The 24,820-nt window shown below is 37.9% G+C and overlaps 2 protein-coding genes across 5 annotated transcripts in view; one reads left to right on the top strand and one right to left on the bottom strand.

Moving 5' to 3' along the window:
* Nucleotides 1-24,820, top strand: part of LOC135112616 (uncharacterized) — a 48,080-nt gene that overhangs the window by 338 nt on the left and 22,922 nt on the right. The window contains exon 1 of one of the 4 annotated variants that reach the window (XM_064027146.1): nt 19,914-20,016. The exons of 1 other annotated variant lie outside the window; for it this stretch is intronic. The gene's annotated coding sequence lies outside the window, so the exon portion shown is untranslated. Of the gene's footprint in view, nt 1-19,913; nt 20,017-23,304; nt 23,529-24,820 lie in introns of those variants that run through there. 2 more of the 4 variants (XM_064027148.1, XM_064027145.1) reach the window with 2 other exon arrangements.
* Nucleotides 426-21,403, bottom strand: LOC135112622 (putative tricarboxylate transport protein, mitochondrial). The gene is made up of 6 exons (XM_064027176.1): nt 21,184-21,403; nt 12,987-13,197; nt 12,475-12,698; nt 11,868-12,011; nt 9,976-10,126; nt 426-8,182 (listed from the first exon to the last, which is right to left on the bottom strand). The coding sequence occupies exons 1-6, from the start codon at nt 21,296-21,298 to the stop codon at nt 8,074-8,076; spliced, it is 954 nt and encodes a 317-aa protein (XP_063883246.1). The 5' UTR covers nt 21,299-21,403; the 3' UTR covers nt 426-8,073.

Below are 24,820 nucleotides of genomic sequence, written 5' to 3'. Positions count from 1 at the left end.
CAGCAGGAGGCACTATGCAGTGTGTACTAAATACAAGTATTGTGGTCTTAAGGAACTTCCATGCATGAAAAGTACACTGGTCTTGAGTCTAGTCTTGTTCATTCTTGCTTAATACATCTGTTGTGACCAGCCCCAAGCTGACTGAATTCTTCAGTTATTGTCCATTTTTTTTATATTCTGGTCAATGGTACATCAATAAACCTTTCTTGCAGCAGAGTTTTTGAGCTATATTTTGTGCATTAGGCTGTGAGAGAAATATTAAGAACATTTTTTTGTGTGTGACTGTTTACATTGCAGCCATTATTAATAACCAAGCTATAAAAATAACAAATTCTGTGAAGGTTTATAATAATATATATGTAGCATTTGCCTGTAGCTACCATGCTCAATGATCTAATTCTTTTCCAGTGATTATCTGTTAATAGGATATCCTATCGTCAGACTGATATTTTCTTTTATCTGTCTTAGCAGCCTGTTTAGATTTACTTGACAGATTTTTGCAAAGGCATGAATTGGTGAACACATTTTTATGCAATGGTTAAAGCTTCATGCATCCTAAAACTTTACTGTAAACAAAGAAACGTAAAAGTAAGATTTTCTATTTACACTTCAGTAAACTTGTGGGAAGTGCTCTTGAAATCTTCACTTATTGAAGAAAAGATGTTTAATAGATACAACAGTAGTCACCTTTACCTCTGCTGATATAAAGAAAAATTATCAGCATAATCAAATAATAAATTTTATAGCTGTACTTATTGTTAGTTGAAAAAAGTACAATATTTAAAAAAAAATTAAAAGTTTGACAATAAAAATAGAGAGCTTTGTGCATAGGTGCAAATCTAACACACTTGCCACAATCTATCTCACTAAACCAGAGATCAAACCCCTGGACACCAGTACTGTTATTTATCAGTAATTTCATTTAAAGATATGAAGATACGTCTGTTTTCAGCTTTGATAATTATCATTCACAAATTTTTGGAAATATTCTAGTCATCTGAATCAAACACTATTGAGATCAACAACCAAGTACCACCTCAATTTGGGTGGACACTGAAAAGTTACATAGGTATTAGTAACTGCCTCACTCTTTACTGATAATGAACCATCTTGCTTACCCTCCAAAGTATTCCTTCATTGACAATGACTCTTCCTATTGTTTTCTTATTATATTGTGCACATTTCCTAACTGATAGCAAGCAGAAGATAAGTGTAACATTAATAGGACAATCCATCAGCCCTACCATATGATGGATGTTTGTCATCCATTAAATTTTAATGCCTGTGTATGTGCTTTGCTATTGCCATGAATATTTCTACACACTCATTCTGTAGAAAATTTAATACTGTATTCTGCTAACATAGATAAACTTATTTAATATTGATATCAACTAGTTTTCTCTAACTAAATAGTCTCAAATGTATCACAAAGTCAGTTATACAAATTGCATTGTAGCCATTCAAAATCCTCCATAATTTTGTTACAAAATTAGTACCCATGTAGCTTCTGTCTTAACAGTTGTTGAGACAGATTACATTACTAGGCATTTACATTTTGTTGCAATCTGGATGAAGCAGACTTATAAGAAAATGATAATGATGATATATATATATATATATATATATATATATATATATATATATATATATATATATATATATATATATATATATATATATATATATATATATATATATTAAATGTGCCATGGTTTCAGAATTAAAATTGATTTAACAAAATATCTTAATTAGAAAATTCATCCAAGTACTGATTAAATAAAATATTCACCTTTTATTTAATACACACATCATATACATATCATATATATTCAGATATACTTGTATATCTGAATGATTAAAAGGATACATTCAACGACTTAAAGGATGCAAGAGATGAGGAGAGGCATAGATTTAGAGGGTCTAGAAGGTTTAGAGGGTATAGGGGGATATAAGAAGGGAGATGTAAGCAAAGTTCTCAGGATCAGTAATCAGAATAGAACAAGAAATAATGGGTTCAAACTTGAAAAGATTAGATTTAAAAAAAGAGATATGAAGGAATTGGCTCTCAAATAAAGTGGTAGATGAATGGACTGGACTCACTAATCAGGTTGTTAGTAGTGAGTCATTAGGGAGCTTCAAAAGAAGATTAGACAAATTTATGGATGGTTATGATAGTGGAAATAGGTATGTTTCATACAGGGACTGCCATGTGTAGGTCTGATGGCTTCTTGCAGCTTCCCTTATTTTCTTATGTTCATATGAATGTAACAGATTTTTGCTTGAACAACCAACTTATAAAAATTATGCCCATCTTTACAAGCAGTTACATGATATAAAGGGTGAAATACAAATAAAACTGACAAGATTATATGCTTCAACTTTGGTTTTAAAGTGAGAGTCTAAGATGGGCAGATATTTGTGGCATACCTGGAAAGGTTTACATAAATCTCAAGTGTTTGTCAGGGATTGGCAACAAAACTGTCTTTGGCATCAAGAGATTAATGTATGTTAGCATGCTAGTACCACATGAGGACCATGAATGTGATTAAATTATGAATCTAGAGGCATAATGAAACTTGATTCTAGGACAATTGAACCATTTGCCAGCTGAACTAGTGGACTACTGAAACAGTAACAATTGAACCAGAGAACAGTCCCTACTCAGGGAATGATACACAAGTGCCAACCTGTTAAAAATCAAGATAATGCTATCCCATAGTCTTTTTGCTCTTTTACATGCTTATGATGGATGGGGACAAATTCCAATGACAAGATTGGAAAGCCATATAGCACACATAATTTTTATCCTTGGGTAGCTCTTTGTGCATAGTCACAAAACCTTGAAGAAATTTGATACTCAAATGATACTAGGCTGCAAATGTGATGGTGTGATTCATAACATGTACCAGAGGCTTCCTCCTCCTCTTGGCATCATCCCTAGCCTCTGTATGAGTGTCGAGTGTAGTGAGACAGATTAGATTAATTCTCATCCACAGTCTGTTTATTTTATATGCAAGACATGTTTTCTTGCATTCTGAATTACTGCTTTTTCGATAGTCTTGTAGTAGTTTTAGTAGTTTTCATCAATTAAGATATGCCCAGTGATAGCCATAGCCTTCCATTAGTGGTGGTATTGTATGTAGGCTGTTTCATTCAAAGAAAAGACAAAAAACTTACAGCTGAAATCTCACAAGGATAAGTGATGTTCTGCATCATCAGTAACTTACTAATAATGAAAATTAATCAAGTAATTTACATATAAAGGCTTTTTTTATTATTTTGATATTTCTACTTAAGTGGAAATTACAAAAATATGACTTAAATAACCCCAAAAAAATAGCTGGATTTTGAGAACACCAACTGCTTTCAAATTGTGCCATCAGCATTTCACTTTGAGTGCAATTGCTGGCACAAAATTAGAAAAAAAAAAAAAAAAGTGATAATTTTCTGCAGAGAATTAGCATCACCTTATTTGTAACTGAACATAATTTATGGCACTTAGTAAAAAAATTGTGTTAGTGTATCCTTCTCCATGCTGTATTCTATAAAATGCTGAATGTTTGTATATTATTCTCCACACTAGGTTCCAATAAAAATGGCACTTGCATACATGTGTGTGTGTGTGTGTGTGTGTGTGTGTGTGTGTGTGTGTGTGTGTGTGTGTGTGCGCGCATAAGTTCTTGGTTTAAATTGACACACACACAGGCGTGTGTGTGTCATTGATTTAACTTGACTATCTTCCTACTACATACAAAACACAGGTGTGTGTGTGTGTGTGTGTGTGTGTGTGGGTAAGTGGGTCGATGGGTGTGTGATTCCATGTATTTGCTCGGTTGGCCTTGACTAATTACAGAAAGAGTACAGGTATTTGTGGGTGTAAACACTCAGTTGAGCTTGACTGCCACTACACAGGCAAAAGGCATGTGGTGTGACCCAGTGCATGGATGGTATATAACACATATGCATGCCAATATTGAAGGGTTGAACATGCATCTCATGCATAGACCCATGTGTCTCACATAGGGACAGGGTTGTTAATTGATGTCACTACATTTTCCAAAAAAAGAGCATCACAAATCTATTTGTTATATGGGACCACTGAATTTGGATAGTGTTGTACTGAGGATCTAAAATCACATTCTTATATATTTTAATTAATGCAACTGATGTTAATGTAGCATATTTATGTTATTACAAAATTCAATAATTATGATACTGTATAAATTTCTCATAATGGCCTTGCTTCACTTCATGCTTCTATACATTAATTACACTCCGAATTAATATCTCATGAAAATCCTGTTCGACTTTTCTGATATGTTCATTGGATATACTTTGAAGGAATACTTTGTGTCTTGCTTCATTTCATGTAAATGTGTGTTTAAACATCTGGCTGTGACCTAAATATGAGAAGCCACACTTGCTTAACACTTGGGTTCAAAACATGGTTGCAACTGTTGTAGTATACAGTACTTGTAAGCTTTCTTCCTGGAGACTTAGATGGCTGGCCAGCAGATTGTTCATGTAGGCAACATTAGTCTGGACTATATTTTTAGCTATGGATACAAATTTGGCATATTACAGTAAAATCCCTCTTATCCGGCATCAACGGGACCGCCGACATGCCGGATACTTGAATAGAAGTGAAATTATGTCCACAATCACCACCCTACACTCACGCATCTTACCATAACAAAGATCAGCTGATCTTAATCAGCAGCTGATCTGATCAGCTGCTTAAGTGTAAGCACAACACGCTTCCTCTTTTCTACAACTTTAGGCATGATGAAGGCGTCAGGCGATAAACAGTGCACACGCAGGACTGAGTCACTGAGTAAACACAGTGCAGTGGGCTGCGGATGGCGCGAAGCAGTGTGCTCTGGTGGCCAAGGGACAAAGTATGCCTCGCGCGGGAATTTTAATCAATTTTATGAGTACACATTGATTTTTTATTGATTTTAAGGCTCAGGGAAAAATGTGCCTGATACTTGAAGCTGCCGGATACTCGAATGCCGGATAAGAGGGATTTTACTGTAGTTAGCTGCTGGCAGCAAAAAGTAAACACTGGAGTGGATGAGAGATCAGATATTAATCGTTGAACAATTAATATCTGATGTCATTCTCATCTGGTTTTACAGAATTCATAATGATACCAAATTGTGTGCTCAAACTATTTCAAACATCTTCAAGACTTTATATGAACCAATGAATAAAGCACTACTTTTATGTGTATGCGTTACAGATTTTGTGTGTTTCTAGCAGTGTTCTAAAGCCATGTACTAAGCAAGTGTAGCTGCACCTGTAGGACAGAAAGCTATCCTGTCAAACTCTCAACATCAATCAACTGTAAACATTCAACAATATAAATAACATTCTGCACACACATACAAGCTGTCATTGGATAATGTGTCTCTTTGTTGTATTCACCAGTGTTGAGAGAAAAGCCTAGGTTATGGCTTCTAAATAAGATAAAATACATTGTGTTAATATTCTACACCTGAAAAATAATTTTATGAAATTTTATTCAAAATATTTGCTCTTTCAAACTATACTTTTGTCTTGGGCTCATTCACCATAGTGCTTACATGGACATACTGTTGAAAATGTTCTCAGCTACTTTACTACTAGTAAAAGCTATTACCCACATCTAAACCTGAAGAGAATCTGTTTGTTACATCTTCAGTGAAATCTCATAAAGCATCAGCTGAGTGGACAGGTGCCATGAAACAATGAACTGCAGAAAACAATTAAGAATATGGAATGATTGTAGTTACAACAGAATTATTTTTGTTAAATATAAACTGCCTAAAGAAAAAAAAATGTGGTTATCATAATTCATTGGTGACAGGCATATAAATACCACACCAGTCATGATGAGGCAAATCAGAACATTTCAGCACATACCTGCCATCAGATGCTGAATCTCTACATATTGGAAACTTTTATTTAGGCTTGACTTTGGCTGCAGTAACTAATGAAGTGAATCTGGTGAACAGTTAGCCATCTACCAAAATTTTCTTAAATATTAATAAACACTTATCAAATTTTGGTCTGGGAACAAAGCTGTAGGATTTGTTGGAGGATATAAAAACACATAATTGTGAACAAGATGGTAATATGATATAGAAAAATAATGCTCCAATTTGGCATTTTCCCAACAAATCCATACATGAATTAAAATTATCTGTATGTGAAGATAGTGTGTGTGTGTGTGTGTGTGTGTGTGTGTGTGTGTGTGTGTGTGTGTGTGTGTGTGTGTGTGTGTGTGTGTGTGTGTGTGTGTGTGTGTGTGTGTGTGTGTGTGTGTGTGTGTATATATATATATATATATATATATATATATATATATATATATATATATATATATATATATATATATATATATATATATATATATATATATATATATGAGCAGAGAACTTTCTTAGGAATTGATCAAGTAAGCCATTCTACAAGAATAGTTCTGTAATAATATTTGGCCCAGTTGATCATACATGGTTTACATTTATATACAGCATCAAGACACATCAACAATAATCCAACAGTAATATTTCATTATTCATGACACTGATATGTGTGTAATATGATGCATCCAGAGAGACAGCAGTGGTAGCAAAGCACCATACACCTAGTGTGCTTATGATAAATGGAAGGAATTTGTATGCATCAGATAACTGTCATGACACTATCTTCATAGTGAACTTACTTCAAGCCTATGATCAGTTATCCCCACTATCGCATTACACAAGTGAACCTTATTTTATCAGTTTCCATACAATCATGCATAACATCACTACAGTTTGTGCAGTGCAACATTTTATATGAGTGCTCTTCAACAACACAAGTTGTCAACATCAGGAAAAATCACATGAAAGATATACTGCAGTAATATTTTACAATGGACTTCATCAGTTATGATAAATGCGGGATATAATGTTGAGGCATAAGTAAGAAGTGCAAAGGAAAACTCACTTCCCTCATAAAAAAAAAAAAATATATATATATATATATATATATATATATATATATATATATATATATATATATATATATATATATATATATATATATATATATAATACTATCCTGGCAAATACATGAAAAAAGAAAGAAAATTTAAATTATCTTCCAACAGAGCTTGATTGTGTTAGTATTGAATATATTGCTGCCCCAGTCAACAATCACATATTGTCACCAAGGTTAGTGAAATAGTAGGAGGTACACACATTTAAGTTGTAGATACCATGCATGAAACATAAGAAACATAAAAATAAGAAAGTAAGATGAAATGCAATTGTATAAAAGTGAATATTAAATGACTACTAATTCAACCATCAGATAGACAGATAAAGTATGACCTAAACTGAAGAAATATAAAAGAAAACGGTATTCTAAAAAAAACCTGAGTATCATGGAATGTAGTGTTTCAAGTTTTAGTAATAGTTTACATTAACACCTGTTAAAGGAAAAAAAATATAAATAAATAAATAAGATCCCCACAATTGCTGACTGGCACAAGCAAGACTGATGTTAATGGACAGGCATGTATATGAAAATTTAAGAGTTCAACCCATTCACTATTAGCATCACATATAAAAAAGTGACAAATAATGTTAGTTCTGCACCTTTGCAAACTAACATGGAAATTAAACTGCATAATAATACAATAAGGCTGTAAAAAATTGGGATCTTACCCTCTGAAAAATCCTGAAAAACATAAACATTTATTTGGTTATATTAAATGAGTGCAGGATTTGAGCTAAACCCATGTTCTATCGTACTATGATATTTCTGTGATGTAAACAGTGAAAAGTTGATCATGGTTTGCTCAAAACCTGATCCTGACTATACAATAGCCATGTGTTACAACAAAATCTATTCAGTTAGTTGTTGATGGTCTAGGAACAAAAATATCAGCATTTTCCCATAATGAAATTTATACTCACAAACCTTTGTTAGATATTCAGAAACATAAGACTGCGTGCAAAAGTGTTGACCATGGTCATATGGATGGATATACACACCTTGGCTTGTCATTACCTTGAATATAAATGTAACCCTGACCCTCCATCTCTACTTCCACACACGGTTGAAGAGTTCCATAAAACTGTCATATATCATGAAGGTTATGGCCACATCCAGACACACACGGCTCAGCCTGGGTACCGTTCCTTTGTAGAACCTGCAATAACAAATATTCTTTGTACAGAATGATAAATATTATTATCATTTACTTATGTATTTTAATGTTTGCTCCTTGGAATTTCTTTGAGTATGGATATTACTATGAATATGCACTATCTTCTAAGACTTCTGTTTAATTAACACCCAGTTTCCAAAATTTCCAGGCATGCACTGCTAACCAAAAAGTTAGCTCTGCTAACTTTTTTTACAGCTAAACTGTAAAGAAATTACAGTACTCTGAAGTTTTGTGCTTGCTTTCTTCTGAAGGCATAGTGTTAAACCTGAAGATCACAGAAATCTGGGTACTGAAAATACTGGAAAAGTGCTTATTTATTCTGGGCACATGGCTCAGAACTGTCTGATTGTGTGTATTTTGTTCTCACATTCAATGGGGTGCAGTACTGGAGCACCATCATATATAGGACTGTGGGAGCAAGTGTGTTTTGTCCTCACATTAGGCAGGATGTGGCAGTGCAGCACCATCGTATCTAAGACTGTGTGAGTGTGTATGTTTTGTCCTCACATGTGGCAGGATGTGGCAGTGCAGCACCATTCTATTTAAATTTATGTGAGTGAGTGTGTTTTCTCCTCACATCTGGTGGGGTACGGTAGTGCAGCACCATCATATCTAAGATTGTATGAATGTATGTGTTTTGTCCTCACATTTGGCAGGGTGTGGCAGTGGCAGTGCAGCATCATCATCATATCTAAATTTTGTGAATGAGTGTGTTTTGTCCTCACATTCAATGGAGTGCAGTAGTGAGGTGGTGCAGCACAATCATATCTGAGATCGCGTGAGTGTTTTGCGTGTTTTCTCCTCACAGTGGTGTAATGGTGCAGCAGTATAGCACCATCCTCATATCTGATGTGACAAGGCAGTGGAGTACCAATGCATCTAAACCTGTGTGAAAGTGTGTGTTTTGGCCTCACGACTGTTGTGATGCAGCAGTGCAAAGGTTCAGCACCATCACATCTGCCACAAAAGTGGGACACCTTATTCATGTGTTTCTTTGCAATCCATGGTGCCATCACTGCCCCTCTTCTCTCTCTTACATGCAAGCTGGCATGACTAGTGCTATGGCTAACAAGAAGTTTGTCTGCATAAAGAAATAGTATGTTCAGGTATATGTTCAGAAATATGTACACAGCATATAGCATGTATATATTTATTCTTACTATCTGTGATGCAATGGTAGGAATATGTGACCCCATACACCAAGAAAGTGTGAAACCTGAGGAGATAATGTGTGAAAGTCAGGATGGTAAGAATTCAGGACTCGGCACAAAACTCAGATACCGTGAAATTCTTGTGGGTAATGTAGCAGAAGTCAATGTTAACTGCTACCCACTAACTTATACGAATTTACCTTTGGTTTGGTATTTTGACTCTAAAACCCTTAAAAACAGACCCAGAGCTGAAATTTTATTAAATTATAGAGCTTTCCAGAAAATTATAGCATACCAAGATCAGGAAATGATAAAGATATACACTGCAGTAATATAAATAAATTAACAAATAAACATACACTACTTTTTCCTTATATAGTCTACCTGAGTGTTGGAGATGCATACACAAAAAAACTGAAAAGAAATCTATATGAATTATATTAGCATACTTAAAGTTAGTGGAAGAATTACACAGTGGAAGCTGCTTAGTCCGCTAACAGTTTCCAAAATTAGCAAAAACTTGAATCAGCTAATGTAAAAGTTTCCTTTGCTAATCAGCAGATTAGCAGAACCACACCCACCACTGAAAGCTTCTATATTAAAAGCATAAAGATTCATACTCACGCTCGTGGTCCTTCGTGCTTCCAAATCTTTTGGAAGCAGTCAAAAGTATTCTTGTATTTGCTGGCCTCCAACCCCTGCATCCTAGTTTTGACAACATCAATAGGTGTGTTGCCAAATACTGATACGGCACCAGCAAAACCACCAAATAAGCCTGAAGAATGTGGCAAATCTTAGAAAAATATTTCAAGGAATATGTTGATCATAATTATATTAGCAATTATATTAGCAGACCAACTTAATGGAAGAATTGTAGTTAATGGAACCTGCTTGGTCTCCAACAGTTTCCAAAATTAGCAAAAACTGTATATAGTTTGTATATAGATACATATAGTGTTTATTTTTATGTAGAACCTTAGAATAACTGAAGGGATACATACAAAATACAAAAATATGCACTGTCTCAGAAATGCATACTGTGTAGTACATATTCTATTATTATTTTTTTACAAAATCAAAGTCAGCAAAGCATCAATTTCTCCGTCAGTGCTCATCATTGAAATTGTCACCAGGACTTCATTGGTTGTTTGAATTTTCAAAATATTCGCACATGTTCTAGTTCATCATGGGTGCTTTAAGTAAAATTATTACATGTATGGCAACTCAGCCTCAGTGTCTGAGATGATGTATGGAAGCAGGAAAAAATGACAATTGCTTATCACAGCTGTCAAAGGGAGTGTACTTGCTGATGCTTTCCAATGACTCCCCACCTGCTAGGCTTGCACTTATGATGTTGTTCAGCTCAGTAACTTGACAATGGCTGGCTACAAGGTGTTATCAAGGGATGACATCATAACCATCATGTCATTTCATAGGGCTTGACATTCTAGAGGGCTATCTCAGAGCAGACTGATGTCAGTGTCTGTCGATGATATGTGAAGCAGATGATGGAAAGAGGCAATAACACAGTACCACAGAAGAAAAAGCAACCAGGAAAGACACACAAAACTTTCCTTCGAACTGTGATACTGGTACACTGTAAATTTGAACACAGTGCTTGAGTATCAGCCAGAAAAATAAAAGAAGAAAACCCAAGACTGCTGGGTAATGTGTCTGTGAGGACCCTATCTCACCACATCTACAAAAACCTCAGCTACTGCAGCTATGCAGTGCTGCACAATCCTGTGGTTTCTATTGTCCAGTAGGAGAAGAGGCTTGCTTTTTGCAACAAACACAAGACCTGAACCCTTGAGCAGTGGCATGGTATACTGTGGAGCAACAAGGCAAGATTTTCAGTGACAGCCAGCAGTCAAGGTTGCCTGTACCGATGTCCCAGCAGCAATCCCCTTGACCCCCACTACACTTCAATGGGTTTCAAATTCCCTGATTTGTTGACAGTGTGGGGTTATTTCACTATCATAGAGAGGGAAGCCTTTTAATGCTACCCAAAAATACCACATTGAATAAGGGAACTTCTCTGTGACCATCTACTGGTGTCTTTTGAGAGATACACCACATTTATGCAGGACAAAGCTCCCTGTCATACTGCCACATCAGTGAAGCAGTGGCTCAGGGACTGTTGTGTGCCATTCTTTGATGACTTGTCTGCAAATTCTTCTGACCTGAATCCAATCAAGAATTTGTTGGCTATAATCAAAAGAAAGTTACATAGCACAACTGCTCTACAGTAGCCAAGCTCCAAGTTGCACTCCACCACCTTTGGACAAGTTTTTCCCCACATTTCATGGCATTTGCTGGCAGCCTTCCATGTTTAGAAGAGTACAGGAAGCATAAGGGGATGCCCATAAAATACCAATTGTAAAATCAATAAATTTCTTAAGCATATTACCCTATTTATATTACCACATGTAGCAGGAAAGTGGGTTGCAACATTTCCAATGATGAGCACTGTTATGTCAAGAAAACTGCACAATAGCAAATAGCATTCTTCTTACCAACAACTAGTTTAGGAACAGGCTTAGTTGGGTCTCCACCCCGATATTTGTCTTTGCATGTCTCCATGACATAGAAACGCATGGCCTGATTACTTCCCTGCTTCAGGATGGTGGCTGTCACACCCTGATAGGTTCCTCGAATTCCTGTGTGAATGTACAAACCTTAGTCCAAAATGTTCATGCTGTGAAAAATTAATCTAGAAATGTTACAAATATAAAATAAGCCATAATCCACAAAAAGATGTTATCAACTTGTTACATCTATCTCTTTGACATCTCACACTCTCCATGAACACTTATGGCACAAGAGCATTTACTTCTCTCTATCCAAACCCTTCCTTCTTGCTTGTTTCAAGCCCTCCCTTCTTGCTTGTTTATGAGAGAGTACTTTGTCTCTACTAGCACCTCTTTCATACATCTACTCTTTTAGCATATCCTTTTAGCACCTTACAAGTGGCCATCCTTCCCTACAACATTAAGACAATAAGACAATAAAAGATGAGTTTTACAGTTCCCTTAATTTCCCAAGAGTGTTTAGTACAGGTGACAGCATGTGTTTACATGTAATGCCGGTGCAAACAAAAAAGCGGTTTACCAACGCACTTACCCTGTTCCCTTAGAATACACTTCACACCATGAAAGAAACCCTTAAATTTTGGGTTTGGTGAACGCTGGTCATTGATGAACTTGACTTTAATAGTCTCCATGGGCGTGACTGCAAATATTGCCTCACACACTCCTGCACCTAGACCACACAGCAGCCTCTTCCCTGGGCTCAAGTTACCCCTCTCATCCACATTGTACTTTTTCAGCTGTTCAAAGGCACCAAATCTGAAGTTAAAAAGTCATACTAGTCAATGCCAACAAAGAAGAAAATATTACAGCCATGGCCTGTTAAAATAAGCTTAAACTGAGTGTGAATAAAAAAAGCAAACAAACTACCATTTTACTGGGGCACACTTGTGCATTCACTTATTAGAATCATTAATGATATCAACATGAAATTTAGAGCACTTCTGACACACACCTAAGTCCAGGCTGACTTGGATTTATTATGCAGTCAGTTATTCAATGTTTTAGTTACCAAGGCAGTTATACTCAAGTCATGAACACACCCACCTGCAGGCTGACTTGGGTATTGAGCCATACAACAGGACGGACAGGCCTCGGTAAAGGCCAAAGAACCCATGGCTTCGGACTGTCTTCTTGACACAGTCTATAATGCCATTATACTTCTTGGCTCCCCCACTCTTCTCATCTAGTTGTAGCTGTGTCTTGACATACTCAGTGGGAAAGGTGATGCAGATCTCAATGCCTCCTGTTATACCACCTGGAATAGCACCAATGATAAGTAAACAGATACCTTATTGAATGTATTACATAGGCAAAAAATTTAAGCCTATTTTATTTTGTGGAAGAAACATTCAACATAAGAATATATAGTAATTGCTATGCAGTATATAGTTTTTTTTTTTTTTTGACAAAGTCCAAGAATTCCACATATATGGTATAAAGTGCTGAAAATCTAAATAATTACCTGAATTCTATGTTACATTAGGTAATGTAATAAGTGTTGCACATCTTACTTAGTCTGCAAAATCATTCTCACTTTAATATATATATATATATATATATATATATATATATATATATATATATATATATATATATATATATATATATATATATATATATATATATATAAAGGCTACATTTAATTTAGGACGAGTAAGTTGCAATTACATTATACCTTTGATATTCACCGAGTCACAACATAATGAATAAGAAACTTTTAATGAACTATAATAGTACGTATTACAGTGCTGCCACACATACCTGAAATATTTGCACCCTCCATGCCTTAATACAGTATTATGATAATCACTACTTTATTTTCATTTACAGGCACTTGTAACCATAGTGCTGATATGTGTCTACACTGTTGGTAATCATGTGTATATTTTGTACACCATATATCAAGAAAAATAAATAGAAAAAAAAAAAAAAAATATATATATATATATATATATATATATATATATATATATATATATATATATATATATATATATATATATATATATATATATATATATATATATATGAGACGAGTTGCTTCGTGTTGCTAAAATGGATATTCAAGGCTTTCTGTATCTATTCCTGCACTGAAAAGAACAAAGGCTGCCTATGCCTATTCTTGGTGTTATTACACCCTACCCTGTCTAATCTGACAGGTGGAAAGAGACGATACGACGCATACTGATCACGTATCGCATGACGACCCCAAATAAACTGATATTTTTGTGAACTGGTTATATATTTGACTCATATTTTGTCAAGATGATTTTGAATTATGACTTCATTTGATTGACTATTCATACAGCCAAATACGGAACAAATGGCGTTCCGTATTGGTTCAAAACGAAACGTAACATTTCACTCTCCAATCCGGAACGATTCTGTATTTTAAGAGACAGGTGATCACCCTAGTCTGCTAAGGACAGGCAGGCGAGATGTCTGAACCAAGATTAATGTTGACAGATTCTCTCTCTCTCTCTCTCTCTCTCTCTCTCTCTCTCTCTCTCTCTGAGAGGGGCAGCCAGCTCGCATAAAATATAAAGGGATTAATTAATTGTACGAGCATTTTGAAGACAACTAAGAACAGCGGACTGAAACATCTATTGCATAACTTTGCATTTAGAGGTGAAATCAAAGCTCCCCTTTCTTAAATTTAACCCGTATATCACTAATGCGATTCGACAACCCCTGGGACTAATTATTAAATGACCGTGGCAAGTAAATGAATGAAACTGAGATGCATTACCTCGTTACTGTAAGTGGCGAGACGCTTGAAAGTGAAAGTGACAACACAAGGAAGGCTGAGTTGCCAGCATCAGTGCGCGAGGGCCACCAGGCGAAATGTACTCAGGCATGGTTATCCTGACAGGAATCCTATCATTCCTGTATATGTATGGGTAATGTACTCCACCAGAGACCTGAAAATGTTAACCTATCCATCAAGGCAACCGGGAAATATATTGATTTTTTTTTTTTTTTTTTTTTACAGCATGCCTGAGTACAGGAAGCCGCAGACTGGCTAAATGGACAGAGGTGGCTGCAACCTTGCCGAGGTGAGCCCCATGCACAGTTATCCCACTCCAAAGTGAGACATTCTTGGCTTCACCTTAGGACTTTAGGTTGTGGGAATATGATATTAACCCGATGCACCATGATTAATAATAATTAACTCCTAATACTTACATAATAACCGAAAACAAGAATATGATAAATAACCAAACCTTAAATATTTATCTCCTATATTTTCTCGTTTTACATTCAATAACTAAAATAATCACCTTCATGTGATTAACCATGTGTGCTCAGTCAGTCGTCAGTCGATCAATAACGTCATTCAGGACAGCAAACTCAATATACGTAAGCGATCGCACGTCTTAAATAACGCTTGTGTCATTGGCAGTACGTGTATGAGGCATCTTGGCGCCTAATTGGTAGTATAATAATTATTAAAGAGGTTCCTCAAGGCACTTTGCATGTAAATTTACTCATTTCAGTGAGAATTATGTGCACAACTTTCTCTCTCTCTCTCTCTCTCTCTCTCTCTCTCTCTCTCTCTCTCTCTCTCTCTCTCTCTCTCTCTCTCTCTCTCTCTCTCAAACCTAACATAGAAAAAAAAATTAAGTTCTCTACCAGCTAAGGACGAGATGAAGATTCTAATCCTTTCCTGTGTTCTGGGTGCGTGGCGTTATCAGCAGCTGTTACACAGACTACCACACGTCCGCGCCATAGCAGAAGAAGGGAGTTAGGGAAGGATAAACACAGGCGGGGCTAACGACAGTCTGCGAGAGAGGGGGGGGGGGGAGGGAGGGAGAGGGCGAGAGGGGGCGCGGGAGGGTGAGTGGCGCCACCTCACCTCACCATCGTGTCATCCCCTCCTTGTGTTATCCGCCCTCTGCCATCACTCCCCGCCTCGCCTCACTGCCGACCTGCTCTGTGTGTTCTGTAGAGATTTCCATCACGCTTATCAGGCAAGGCTTGGCTATCTACAATGTCTGGAAAGATGCATAGGTGGAGATAAGATCCACCAGTGCTTTGTCACCACTATTAAGAACTCATAAGGAAGCCTCTTCCTAAAACAATAATGAATAATGAGTTGTTGCATAGTGAAGGTAAATTCCTTAGACAGTCCGTAGACCTCCCAGTTCAGGTTCCCCCTGTAGTTGTACTCGTTTATCATTTACTCCCACGACTTAAGTTACGTCATGTGCCTTAGCGGTTACTAGGAACACCCACTGTTCAACTATCCTGCTTCAACGAATAAAAAAATAATAATAATGAATTAATTAATTTTAAAAAATGTCAAGAAAATAGAATAGGTAGATGTATTCAATTATTTCCAAAAGCGTACTGTTATTCGATTCCAGAAAAGGCATAGGCTCCCTCAGCAGTGTGCCCTTTCAAACAGGCTAGCGGTCATGGAAAATTCCTCCGGCAGCACCACCACCGCTTACTTCCATGAACCTCACGCAATGCTTGGGGAAGTGACGTGTTAACATAAGAGGGAGGGAAGGACGAAGTGAATTTAAGAAGTAACAAGGAGCCGACAAAAGGAAAAGGATCTGCGAGATCGAACAAAGCTGGGAATGTCATAAAAAGGAGAAGGCAGACTAGTTTTTATTTACACCACATACCCTTTTTACCCTCACACTCCCACTACGTGATACTTGCCACAGCTACCACACATCAAGCCTACCACGGTAACTCATGAAGAACTGACAGCCACCCTATTAGCCACACAAGCTGCAGATCCTGCTCACTATAACAGGTAAACTTTATCTTTTGTGTGTTTGCTTCTGGATCCGCCCTCCCTCCCACCCCACCCCAACACACACACACACACACACACACACACACATAAAAAGCAACGGGAAAAAAATGTCTTTTTTTTTTATCCAGAAGAGAACGCAGCACACTCTTCCCAGCTTTCTCCAAGGACAGACAAATGAGCCAAGTGCCTATAACAGTTGTGAAGCTGTGCGGCTGATGCTGCTAAGGCTATTCACTCTTGCAACTCAGAGAGAGAGAGAGTCACCAACGTGTGACGGAATGCAATACCGTACTTATTTTATAGCAGTTGTGAAGATAAGTTTTAAAGCTAATCCTATGTACAAGGAATCAATCATAATAATGTTAAAATAATTTTGATTCCATTCATCCATTACCTCATCCATGTGATTATTATAATTATTTTTACTTGTGCTTGCCACTTACAAGCTCGTAATTTAAACGATCAGTTGTAGTGTAATCATATTACCGGTTACGATATTTATTTAAGAGAATACAGAATTATTTTTCTTTAGTTTCTTTTTGGCAGTTCCTCTTGAAGTGGTCAGTTGGATTTCTAGGTGTCACTTTACTTGTTTACGGAAGACTGACTTATTGCTACTAGTGGTGGTGATGGTAAAAATGAATAAAGGATTGTGACAATACGATGTTGTTCATGTAGGACGATTCTGCTCCGATCTGCTGGTAATGTACACGTCAGGGGAATGGAGATTCAGACCAATTGTGTGGATCTTTTCATGATCTTTCTTACACACACACACACACACACACACACAGAGAGAGAGAGAGAGAGAGAGAGAGAGAGAGAGAGAGAGAGAGAGAGCAGTACCAGGGCAAGAGGTTGGGGGTGATGGACAAACCGAGGTGAGCGTCAGTTGAAGGTAAACAAACAAGAGGGAACAGGTGAACACTGGAGGGAAAGTGATGGGCGTGTCGGACGGGAGATGTGCTCAGTGTGGCGAGTCTGACAGTTGGGGCAGACATCCTAAGCAGCTTAACTTGTATGTTGGGCGAGTGAGGGTATGACGTGCGCGTGAAATTTTCTCTCCATACACTTAGCTGTTCTTTCTGCACAGCACATGAAAACGAGATAAAGCCTTGAATACTGTATCATAAACTTGACTACTTCACTCTAATATTCCTATGTTTGCAATAATGGTAGTGATGTGATGAAAAAATTATGATGATCGGGGTTTTTGTAATGTGACATGTAGCCTAATTTCACTGCTTTCCCAGTGCTAAAAGAAGTGAAAGAGTTTTATATAATGAGAAATCCCTTTCCTCTTTTTCATTGAGGTATTTTAAACAGGTAATTGAAAACGTAATGGTGATGAATAGTAACATCTGTTAGAAATCAAAGGCATTACTGAATATGAACTTTTACTCTCTCTCTCTCTCTCTCTCTCTCTCTCTCTCTCTCTCTCTCTCTCTCTCTCTCTCTCTCTCTCTCTCTCTCTCTCTCTCTCTCTGCACCGACAATCCATTGACATATCACCACTACCACCACCAAAACCAACATCATTATCACCATCAACAGCATCAGCAACAATAACAACACCTATTACTGCATTTCTTACACACCAATACATTATCAAGTAACACCACCATTTTCACCACCGCCACAGAATCGAGTAAGACAGCTAGGCAATCAAGGAGACAAAAGGCAGCGGAATAGATGGACTGAGACATAAGTGACCACAGGCAATCAGATGCTGGAAGGTTGCCAGTCTGACGTCTCACACACACACACACACACACACACACACACACAGCTCGACACAACCTTCCAGACAACAATCACCTCTTCTTCAATGACACTCAACTGTCCCCCTCTTCTACACTGAACATCCTCGGTCTGTCCTTTATTTATAATCTGAACTGGAAACTTCACATCTCATCTCCAGCTAAAACAGCTTCTATGAAGTTAGGTGTTCTGAGACGTCTCCGCCAGTTTTTCTCACCCCCCACCCCCTGCCTGCTAACTCTGTACAAGGGCCTTATCCGTCCATGTATGGAGTATGCTTCACATGTCCGGGGGGGGGTGGTTCCACTCATACTGCTCTTCTAGACAGGGTGGAATCAAAAGCTTTTCGTCTCATCAACTTCTCTCCTCTAACTGTCTTCAGCCTCTCTATCACCGCCGCAATGTTGCATCTCTAGCTGTCTTCTACCGCTATTTTCATGCTAACTGCTCTTCTTATCTTGCTAACTGCATGCCTCCCCTCCTCCCGCGGCCTCGCTGTAGAAGACTTTCTTCTTTCTCTCACCCCTATTCTGTTCACCTCTCTAATGCAAGAGTTAACCAGTATTCTCAATCATTCATCCCTTTCTCTGGTAAACTCTGGAACTCCCTACCTGCTTCTGTATTTCCACCTTCCTATGACTTGAATTCCTTCAAGAGGGGGGTTTCAAGACACTTATTCAGCAATATTTGACTACTGCTTTGACCCTTTTATGGGACTGGCATTTCAGTGGGCATTTTTTTTTATTGGATTTTTGTTGCTCTTGGCCAGTGTCCTTCCTACATAAAAAAAAAATACACACACACACACACACACACACACACACACACACACACACACACACACACACACACACACACACACACACACACAGACAGAGAGAGAGAGAGAGAGAGAGAGAGAGAGAGAGAGAGAGAGAGAGAGAGAGAGAGAGAGAGAGAGAGAGAGAGAGAGAGAGAGAGAGAGAGAGAGAGAGAGTGGGGGGGTTCAGTAGATCCATGAAAAATTGCGTTAAATTAAAAAATGATAATGTACACAATTATATAATTCACAGTGCTTAAGGAAATATGATGCTAAAAATATTAAATATACACAACACCATAGTTTTGCAAATATAGAAGTAGGTTAGGTTAGGCTAGGTTAGTACGTGTATGCATAAATAATCATAGTAAAGTAGTAATGATGATAAATCAGTACTTAGTATCAAAACCTTTTCATGGATAACGTAGGAGCAATGATATCATAAACAATAAATATAGCATCATATACATACGATTTAATGTTTCATGACTTAGACATTGCATTTCATTCAGAGATGTCATATAAAATCCTCTCTTCCTTTATAACATTCGTGACTACGATAAACTGATTCTCTCTCTCTCTCTCTCTCTCTCTCTCTCTCTCTCTCTCTCTCTCTCTCTCTCTCTCTTTCTGCCATGTATTGCAGACTTCCTTGCAGCCACTTCTGAAACCACTACAAGAGACTGAAAACCAATGCATCAGAAAGGAACTGGCGTCTGCCAAATAGCTGACGAAAGGGGCGAGTAAGTGTTAAATATTCATGATTTTTTTCTGCTTGTAACAGTAAAATTTAATTAGCAGTGCAGTGTTGATTAACACACACACACACACACACACACACACACACACACACTCTCTCTCTCTCTCTCTCTCTCTCTCTCTCTCTCTCTCTCTCTCTCTCTCTCTCTCTCTCTCTCTCTCTCTCTCTCTCAGACAGCCTGCACCACCTCCCAGCAACAAGAAGTAGTAGTGGAGTGGGGAGGGCGAGGGGGGAAGGACAGAGTTATCATGAGATCAAACCGCCAATACTACCACCGCCACCGTAACCCTGTCGTTCTGTCGAGTCACTATTACAAAATGCCTTGCTTCCCCCATCCATACACGCTCCCCTTATGGGTAATAAAGGCTACCTGCTCTCTCTCTCTCTCTCTCTCTCTCTCTCTCTCTCTCTCTCTCTCTCTCTCTCTCTCTCTCTCTCAACCTTGACCTTTGCTCTCCACTCTGACCTGGCAGACCTCGAATAACTGGATACACGTAAACGTACTAGCTTCACTGACCCGTCACCCTTGTAACATATACGTACATTCTCTCTCTCTCTCTCTCTCTCTCTCTCTCTCTCTCTCTCTCTCTCTCTCTCTCTCTCTCTCTCTCTCTCTCTCAGACAGGTGCATGGAAAGTCTGAAACAATTGCAGCACACCTCTCGGAAAATCACTGGATAAGAAAGTTAAGTTCAGACCGACTTGCTTAACGGCGATAACCTATCAAGCCCATTCATCACGATAACACGCCATCTCACGGGAACACACACACATACACACACACACACATGTTGATAGTAATGGTGACTGCTTTTTTATAGGTCTAAAGTTCAAGTCTCTCTCTCTCTCTCTCTCTCTCTCTCTCTCTCTCTCTCTCTCTCTCTCTCTCTCTCTCTCTCTCTCTCTCTCTCTGAGCATCATCTGCTATCCGTTAGGCCTACAAGACTGGACCAGTTTTCCTTACTGACAGCCCACCATTTTACCTTATCGTCCTCCCCTTATACATATTCCTCAAGATTCAGCGACTCTTTCTCGTCTACAGGGCAGGGTTGTCCTTATTTTGCTGTCACACTGGCTTAAACCACGCCGGTGATAAGGGGGTCAAGCCAATGTTTGAAGCTGTCAAAAAGAAACCAGACATTCCACATTACCTGCCACAATACCCTTGAGTCCCATGCTCCCTCCTCCAGTTGCTGCTGCCGCACCCGTCTGGTTCATCCATGGCCGTAAGAAAGGTGACCGAAAGGCAGGAGAGGGAGAGTCCATTATGTCCGTACCGTATAACCTCTCACACCCACGTCGACCAAAACACTAGAGTGAGACTGGAGACTGGAGTGGAGAGGCTGAGCTGCCAAATTGCGACTGCCACACTCAGCTGATCGCGGTGCCAGACGCCTTACGCGCGCCCAACAAGTTGTCGTTTCTGTTTCATTGATGTCCTGCCATGGAACTCTTGTATTACTTAGTTATCATGCTGTATAGTTAGAAAATACAATTATATATATATATATATATATATATATATATATATATATATATATATATATATATATATATATATATATATATATATATATATATATATATATATATATATATATATGTGTGTGTGTGTGTGTGTGTGTGTGTGTGTGTGTGTGTGAGTCACTGGTGTGATACCAAACATTTGTCAAACACTTGTGTATTATGTTCAGTTGGAGGAGAAAAAGAAAAAAAAGAAAAGAAAAGAAAACTAACAGCATCGTATAAGTGAGTCTACTAATCAATATGCAAAAATAATGTCCAGTATTAGAATATGGCATTTTGAAACATATTGTTCATCAATTACAACTCATTGCAACTTGTGTGAAGTTGTTGCCATCACTCGCAAGCCAAGTCAATGACGTTGATGTATGCTACGGTGTTCCTGGTGATGCACAGAAGTTAGAGTTAGAGCCGCAGCCGTTCCCAGCCATCTAAGTAAAGTCCTTTTCCCCGACACACGCCCCGAAACCCGCAAAGGTGTGAAGCGCCCCTTGCCTGTTGGTGGGGGTACGTTTCTATATATAATAATTATAATAATATATGCGAGGCTGCTTCATAACTAACAATCATTGTACTTGGTTTTTAATATCGCCATAAAATACAATCTATAACCCATAAAAAAATATCTGAAATTTAATAAATATCAGTAATTTTCACGTACTTGTTAGGGAGGGTTTGCATTAAGTGATGCTCTCTCTCTCTCTCTCTCTCTCTCTCTCTCTCTCTCTCTCTCTCTCTCTCTCTCTCTCTCTCTCTCTCTCTCTCTCTCTCTCTCTCGTGTAAACTAAGAGAGAGAGCATTTCAATAGGATACAAGGGTACTGTATACTCTTGAAAATTTTGGAAGTTGGAAATTGAACTAAAGGATTAAGTTACTATAGGAATCAGCATGGAATCGAACTCCCGACTAGAAATTTGACAAAATTATATCTTTTAAATAGGACAGTGGTGATGCAAATTGTCCCGTCACTACATGGGTTTTCTCGTTCTGAGATCAATATCTGGCGTTTTCTCGAAGTGCATCTTCTTAGAGCTCCATTTTCTTTCTCGAAGTAGTGAGTTCAGTGAAGGAGGCACGTAGATTCTCTCTCTCTCTCTCTCTCTCTCTCTCTCTCTCTCTCTCTCTCTCTCTCTCTCTCTCTCTCTCTCTCTCTCTCTCTCTCTCTCTCTCTCTCTCTCTATATATATATATATATATATATATATATATATATATATATATATATATATATATATATATATATATATGCGTATGTATGTATTCACAGAAAGTCAACACTGATTTTTCGCTAATACAAGAAATTACGTCATGGGTCATACTGTATAGTGTATAAATTCAATAAGGGAAAAAAAAAAAACGCGTAGATAGAAAGGATCTTGACCCACGAGCAGGTACTTTATTTTAGGTGGCAGCTGGAATACGCCGGAACCAGTCTGGAAGAACTGGAACCAACACTAGGAAAACATTGCTCCTACTTGCACTGCTGTTACCAAGTCTTACTACGACTCTGACGTATTTATAATCACTACAGCAACCTTACAGTTTAGATATCATGGTACCTTTCTGTGAGTTTCTTTTTGCCAATTAGGATTAGGAAAAATAATCAGAGAATACACGAGAACAGCAGGCGAGAGAAAGTGAAGGAGTACTCCCATAAAAAAGGTAGCATGATATCTATACCTAATATGAGGTTGCTGTGATTATAAATACGTCATAGTCGTGGCAGCAATGCCGTAGGAGCAATAATTTCCTAGTGTTTGTATATTCCGAGGTGTGTTTCAGTTGCCACTTGCTGCAGTATACCTACCAGCGCGGCGCCGTGGCGGGGCACTTTAGTGTAGCTCATCCCACTTCTTGCATCGCCTGACAACCGCTCCACTCTTAAGTGAAGCTGTTCTTAGACAAAGTATGAAATAACTTCATGTGTGTGTTCGCGCGCGCGCGTGTGTACTATACATACATACATATTCAAGTAAGTAAATGATTAAATTATCTCATTAAGTAATCAATTGCAGTCTTATCTGTTAGGTGCATATTTTTTGTCTCTACGAAATAGTTTTGTAAGGATAGTAGTAGTAGTAGTAGTAGTACTTGTTATTGTTGTTGTTATTGTTGTTTCCGTATCATGGCATGCAGAAGCTGCTACCTGCAAGCACCACGTATATGACGGCAATAGCTAGTGCTATTTTCGCCGCCAAGCACAGGTGGTAAGAGGCAGCAATGAGCCGTATTGGGAACCGTATTATGGACGAATTGTAAAAAAAGACAAGACGTCATGAAATCACTGTGATTCTTGTTCACGAGAAGAAAAATGAAAGTAGGAAGGTTCTTAGATCTAGTCTGAACTCGTTATCTCTCCACAGCACGTAGTGATACGTTCTTTCGCATTCACTGGATAGGACGTAACAACAATTTACCGTAGCCATGTCTTGCAATACATGTGTTCCTATTCCTTTTTTTTTTCCTCGCAGCATCATGTTTTTGGTTGCAATACACCAGTTTCGAAACCTATTGTGTTAGCATCCCCTTTAATTACTAAAAGATTTCTGTGCCTCGCGCACAAAGAAATGGATGCTGCGATTATATTTCTGGGACGGTGTGGCATCTTACGAACCATCATCTCACAGGCCTGCTGCTTCTCGCTATTCTCATTTGAGTTGTTCAGCAGTCCGTGCACAGCCGACATTCCTTGTCCGTAAAAATTACATCCAAGGCTCTGAGCATTACTACTCGCTTCCTGATGGTGTAAAGCTGAAACTTAGGGAGCGTTTTTTTTTTTTTTTTTTTTCATGAAATCATGGTTCTTCAGAAAGTACGAATATTACAAACACAGCAGGATGCGATTTCGGGACAATGCATCATGATGTAAGGAAGAAGGCAGGAGGGAGACGGTTGCATAGTTTTCCTTGACCATTGTTGTCATGGGAGTTCCACACATTATTTTTAAACTCTTGTAGAAAATTTTAAGTGTGTAGCTCGTGTAAGTTTTTATGCTCCACTCGTCCTATTTATTACTGAACGTCGTATCACTACTTTCAAGCTTATCCATGTATCATCCTTGTTCTTAATTCTTTCACTGTTATTTGGCACGTGGTTCCTTCATCACATACTACTGTGAAATACTTCGTTTTGTTCTACAGCTGCCACTCAACATTATACAAGGGATTACGGGGCATGAAATGCTAAATCTATTCTTTTAATCTTTTCATTTCTGGTAGATGTTTCTGAAGAGTTTGTAGATTAGTTTTAATGAGAGGATTAAGT

This window comes from Scylla paramamosain, chromosome 24 (assembly GCF_035594125.1).
Source record: "Scylla paramamosain isolate STU-SP2022 chromosome 24, ASM3559412v1, whole genome shotgun sequence".
Taxonomy (NCBI): domain Eukaryota; kingdom Metazoa; phylum Arthropoda; class Malacostraca; order Decapoda; family Portunidae; genus Scylla; species Scylla paramamosain.
This window is presented reverse-complemented; position numbering and strand designations above follow the sequence as displayed.

Excerpts from the sequence above, each read along its gene's own strand:
- LOC135112622 (XM_064027176.1), bottom strand. The coding sequence starts at position 21,298 with ATGGACTCTCCCTCTCCTGCCTTTCGGTCACCTTTCTTACGGCCATGG. Across the intron at positions 13,198-21,183 it reads ACTCAAGGGTATTGTGGCAG|GTGGTATAACAGGAGGCATT; the intron begins GTAATGTGGAAT and ends GTGCTATTCCAG. Across the intron at positions 8,183-9,975 it reads AAGCACGAAGGACCACGAGC|GTTCTACAAAGGAACGGTAC; the intron begins GTGAGTATGAAT and ends TTGTTATTGCAG.